Here is a 6,091-nt window from a genome sequence, read left to right on the forward strand (position 1 = left end):
ATCGTTAAAATAGGGCCCAGAATGTTAAAAGTACATTTTAGTTCATATTTATGGTATCTCAAAGTAGCACGGATTATCTGAATTTATTAAGTCCAAAATTAGTGTGTGAAAATAGAGCACTTTTAGTACCTTAAGGAAGTGTACTTTTTTATCACCTAGGTATGCAAGTTGTGCGAATTGGAGATGCCAAATTGTCCCTTGCCCCAACGTGGGTATAGATCAACTGCTGGAATGGCATAAATAAATAAATAAATAAATAACAAATCCGTGATCATGTGCAATTTAAATGTTTTATTTTGATTTAAACTGGCCTGTATTGCTTCATCTTTAGATACCAATAAATTAAATTATGATTAACTAGTCCAGTTATTTCCCAGCATGGGTTAAATACAACCCAGCATTTTGCTGTGTATTGTCAGTAAGCATCTTGAGTGGCACCTAGAAGCATATTATTTATAAGGGTGTGAAACAGTGCCGTCCGTAACAACACATACAGTATCAGATACTCTATACAGGTAAGGTGACCCAATGCTGACATTTTACTACTTTTTAACACTCTGATTTCAATGGTGGCAAACTCTGAAACAGTAGTCCAAGACATTACAAATTGTGCATACTAGAGCTTTAGCATTCTGAACTAAATTCACTAAGAAGAGGTGGGTTTTTCGGACCCCAAAGTAGAGCTTCAAATCTGTCCCTGACGACATCACGTTTATCCATCTTTGTTCTTTCTTTGTCACTAAATGAAGAGGCGAGTCGACTTGTGAGTTTATGGACCTCATGCACAACAGTCTTAACATCCACTTCATCCCGAGAGGCTTTCCACGTCACCTCGTTGAATGGAAACGTCAGTATGAAGTCGCCCACACGAAAAGGAGGGATGCATCTGTCTTTAGATTGGCGGTTCGACGGGGCTGTTGGAGATTTGTGATTTTGTACATGAAGAGAAGGTAACTTGCATGCAGTGGATGCCAATTTCCTAGATGTCTGTCTCACTTGGCTAAGTGCTGTGAGATCAGATTCCTCATTATCTATTTCCTCATCATTAAGAAAGACGTCAACCAGTTGTTTGTGGTAAGTATGAGTGTTGTATGTTTCTTTCCGGGGACAGACTCGGATAGAATTTGAAGAGATGGATTTGTTTGGGCCTGTTGTCTTGTGTAGCAGAAACGCTGGAGGCCGTAAATAGTGTCTGGGACAGCATGGTCTCATATATCTTGTCCTGAGGTATCCCTTGTGTCTGAAACTGTCAATCATCTTGTAGTTCATCAGGTCGATGATGTCATTGATCAGACCTTTCTTGACCGTTACGTCCGCAGGGCAGTCCAATGAAAGCGCAGGACTGTAATTCACTTCTAGAAGCCACGGCTTAAAGCTGGTGTCAATGAGGATGTCAAAACCCAACAGCTCTAGACAGTTTGGGCTGGAGGGAATGGAAGGAGCAGCTGTGAGTAGAGTCAACGTGACAATATTACTGATCTTATTCCATAGCAGAAGATCATTAACACCTTGGTTATGAAGAAAGCAGCGAAATTTGCTCATGGTCCACTTGCATCCCCTGCCCACTTGTTCTTTATATGCTGTATAGCACAAACCAAACTTATTGATGCTAGTGTTTGTCAAATGAGAATATAGGTTATCCAAAGAGGCGAGGCTGTATTTTTCGGTCCCAAAGCGCACCAGGCCTTCCTGATGCATGTAAATTACGAGAGGAGAGAAGCTTTTTACGCAAACGTAAATGCGCAAGTCAAATTTGTAGCCTGAAATGAGAAGAGGGTCGCTGATGTACTTTTGTACGATTACAGGTGAGTCGTAAGCTAAGTCCTTAATGTCGTCAAATAGAAATATTCCTCTTCCCCTTGACAGATCAACTGGTTTACAAATCCAGTACTGAGATTTTCCAGATGTACGATTCCTAGTGTACACCCCTAAAAACTTTGTGTATTCATTTGGCAAGATAAAGGCAGGAGGGCTGAAGTCATACGCAGATGTGCCGTAAGCGCTCTTCATTCTTCTCAAGTGTCGTGTCAAACAGTCCTTGCGCGTGATGTGGATCGTTTTGGGATGGTGGTTCATTCTCTGCCAAGGCAAGATGTTTTCGTAATCGGAGTTTCGGAAGGCAGACGTTCTCCAGTAGAGGTTCCAATCTCCTTCCTCGTGTTCTTGTTCGTCATACTCCTCCCATCCACGCTCCAGCAGAACCTCGCGTACCACCGGTGGAGACCCTTCATGTAGTCGGAACACCAAAGGAGAAACGTTTTCGTGCTCCCCCGCAGCCATAGAGGAATTCAAGTGCTTCCGATTGATTGAAGACAGGAACCTCAGGAAAAACAATTCTCTGATTTCTGTGCAGAATTAAGACAAAAATTAATTTTTACTTTTATAGTTTTCAATTGTAGGTATCCATCAGAATTGTTGTACTGTATAGGTCATGTTATGAAATGCCTTTTCGACTTTATAAAAGTTTTTAACTTTTTCCTGCCATTGACAAGTTATCTCGCCAATTAAGAGAAAACATTTCCCTGCCAATGCAAGTTTTTACTGCAATCCATATTTCCACTATTATCCACTAAGTGGTGCTCTTACCCAACTTATAAAACACTAAAGTATCTACTGATCCAAACACAGTAAAATGGTGTATGTTTTGATCATTGCTGTGAATCTGTGCCCGTTTGCATAAAAGTCCTTAAGCTAAGAAATCCATAAGATATAAGGTTAAGGGTACTCTTAAAAAAAATGGGTTGCAAGAGAAACCCTAAGTGTTCACTTAGGGAACCATAAGTCTGTATTTACCCTTATATGCTAAAGTATTACCTTAAGTTCTGCTATGCATTGCTACAAAGTCCTTAGTATGTTCCCTTAAAAACTTAAGGGACTATAAGGGGTGCAACGTCTGATTTTATGGTTATTTAAGAAAAAAAAGTATCAACACACATTTCTAATGATCAAAATAGTCCCTTAGAGAAAAGTGATATATTAGGAGAATTAGGCTGTTGATTTATGTCTATAACAGAAAAATGAATTCTGTTTTTCGTAGCGATTACTATGTGCAAAAACTAAAAATAAAAAAGTTTTTTAAATCAAACGCCACCCTGGTTTTTTTCTGGTCATATATTACATATACAGTTTTTATTAAAAACTCGTCTTTCTGTTTTCTCGGTTTTAATAAAACTTTTCAACAAAAGGAATTGGCCAAAGAGGAGAAGCCAGCTTCTGTTATGACATAACACAAGAAATAATAGCAGAACCTCACGCAAAAATATTTCTCAGAGAACAAAACGCTGACATGAATGTATGCTGGTGAAAAGATGAAATAACAACAATAGTCACTGTTTGTGCCTTCTATTATAAAAATAATAATAAGGCAAGGGAAGAAAGCATCAAAGGCCAAATGCTCATAAAAATAAAGTAAAAAAAATACTCCACTGAGTGCTTTTCTTTAAAGGGTTGCCAAATAATATTAAACTTTTCATTGTTACCAAGCATTGTTAATAAATAAAAAATTAAAGGTCATGCACCCAGTGACGAGTGATAGATCCAAAAAGAAAGTATGAAAAAGAGTCGCTGGATCTTCTCAACATCTGTCACATGTAATATCAAGATCTGGGTTAAATTTGGACAATTTAGTCTTTGTCCAGTAAAGTCTAATGCTTCGTTGTTGTTTGCTTTTCTTTTTTTTATTTTATGTGAACCTACTTTGGTACGATAAACTATTGTGAAAGGGGCTATAAATAAAATTGAATTCAATTCCATTCAACTGCATTAGTGCATGGCATGGCACAGATAGATGAGGAATGTATACGACAGATCGCTTTTGCCCTCCTCGTCTGTGAAAACGTGGTTAAGATGAAAAGCCTGATAGCACAGTAAATAAACAGATTGTTTGGTAAATATAGATGGCACCTTTTGTATATAGCTTGGTCAAACTCGTATTTCGGAGGTGCATGAGAGAAGTGAGAAAAAAGCAGTTCTTATAAATACACGAACCTGGAGGTATTGAAAAAAAATATTTTAGGAAGGCTACATTTATCTGACGGATATTAAAAGGTAAAAATACATTGAGAAAGATGAGTAATATTAACAATGCCATGTCTGCAAAAGCATCATTTAAAACACACATTTTTATATTCAGGAGACATATCGGACATGCCTGGAAACCAAAACGTTTTCTAAATTGTACTCAAATTTTTTAAGCTATGTAGGGTTGGATGTATATGGTCCTGCTACAAAAATTAGGCTACACTTTTATTTTGACCCATTCTGCCCGCTCACAGTCCATATGTGACTGACTCCACTAGAGAATGGATGTTGGCTGCCCAAAAATATTCGTCTTCCTTTTTTAAAGTTAACTTGTCTCGTTTTATTGAGTTGTAAGCGCATTAATCACTCTTACCTGCCCGAGTTGTGTTGTTCTGTCAGACAGGTCGGGCTCGCTCTGGTCATCTTCCGTTGCCTGGCAACCTGCTTGGCCTTTGAATAAAAGCGCGTCCTCATGAGCAGATGACGTGCGCGTGCTAATTCATGTGAGGTAATGTCGCAGTCCGTGAAAACAATCACGCTCGTGCTCAGTGGCTGTGTGAAGGAACGTTTGTATATGTATTAATAATAGAAATGTAGATATGTTTTTGAAACTTTGCGTCAACAGTTTTACTTCTAGTTTTGGAAAAACTATGAATTCCCGTTATTTAAGTTTAAAACAATTCTTACATTCTTTGTCTGGTTGCTTGTTGTTCCTGTTTATTTATTCAAAAAATGTACACGCTTGTACGCAACCATATTATACTGGAGGAGCAGTGCCACCGTGTGGTCAACAAATATATGCACTTAAACTAAAAGCAAACCCTTTCGAAAATTAACCATGGTTTTACTACAGTTACCATGGTTTAACTATGATTTTTGAAAACTATTTTACAAAACCATAGTTGTTTTGTGTTAACCATGGTTTTACGACAGCAACCATGGTTAATTTTCGTAAGGGAAGGATTTAAAAGGGCTATACAGTATGTTATCTATCAGAAAAAAATGACAGTGAGTTACAAGAGGTTTTTCCTGTCATATAATACAAAACACATTAGAATATGAAATTTACATTGACATTAACATGTAGGCATTTAGCAGACGCATTCGTGACTTCCAAAATCAAGGAAAAACAGCAAAGCGAATTGTCAAATTGGTTTCCTTGTATTATCCAGTAAGAATCACTGGGCACATTGAAGTTAATTGCAAAATGTTTTATAATATTTTTTTTGCAATTGTTTTACAGCTGCTATAAATTGATAAAATGAAATTCCCCAAGCTGTAAATGTATGAGCCATGTTTGCCAACATCATTCATAGTGTTAGTAAGCAAAGTAATGACCTCAATTACAACCTAGATCCACAGAATGACAATAATCAGTTATATCCATCTTTAAAAATGAGACAAAGAAATTCACATTTACCTTTATATTGATTCAGCTGTACCGTACATTATTTCACTGCTAGTTTTCAGCAATATATGTAAACTATGCACTTCTCAATACAATACATACTTTCAAGCATCACTTGAAACAAAAATACATCTACTATTTTTTTTCAGACTTTCTTTAGATTTCTTTATTTCTTACCACCATTCAAGCATCTACGGCTATATTAATGGCGAGAACAAGTTAATCCATACACAAGTTTTATTAAGACAAGTTGATCCATACACAGGTTGGGGGAGGGACGATTTGGCATCTCCAGTTTGCATGTTTTTGGCCTGTTTGAGGAAACCGGAGTACCCGGAGTAACTTATACAAACTAAATTTAATAATAAACCAAAGTATTGTTATGTGTGTCTATAATCTTTACTGTATTATGTAATGTGCAGAAATGCCCTTCTGCCCATTGCTGATAAGAAGTGCATCCTGTACACCCAAAGCTGTAAAGACAGTCTTTTATGTGAATGGCATCTCAACATTACAGTTATACATTTAACAGGTTTACATTTGGTTAGTTATTTGCATAATTCTGCAGGGTAATTCACTGTATAGAGAGGTGATACTAGTTTTAAATTGTACATAATTTCTTTTATGGACTCAGATGTTTTTTATTATTTGGTTTATATATTG

At 37.0% G+C, this 6,091-nt stretch overlaps 1 protein-coding gene across 1 annotated transcript; it reads right to left on the reverse strand.

Moving 5' to 3' along the window:
- Positions 1-316: 316 nt before the first annotated feature.
- ttll2 (tubulin tyrosine ligase-like family, member 2) lies at positions 317-2,301 on the reverse strand. Its single transcript, XM_065255743.2, has one exon. It carries the CDS (start codon positions 2,278-2,280, stop codon positions 625-627), a length of 1,656 nt encoding a protein of 551 aa, XP_065111815.1. The 5' UTR covers positions 2,281-2,301; the 3' UTR covers positions 317-624.
- Between the last annotated feature and the right edge of the window lie 3,790 nt (positions 2,302-6,091).

This window comes from Paramisgurnus dabryanus, chromosome 12 (assembly GCF_030506205.2).
Source record: "Paramisgurnus dabryanus chromosome 12, PD_genome_1.1, whole genome shotgun sequence".
NCBI classification, from domain to species: Eukaryota; Metazoa; Chordata; class Actinopteri; order Cypriniformes; family Cobitidae; genus Paramisgurnus; species Paramisgurnus dabryanus.

Excerpts from the sequence above, each read along its gene's own strand:
- ttll2 (XM_065255743.2), bottom strand. The coding sequence starts at position 2,280 with ATGGCTGCGGGGGAGCACGAAAACGTTTCTCCTTTGGTGTTCCGACTA.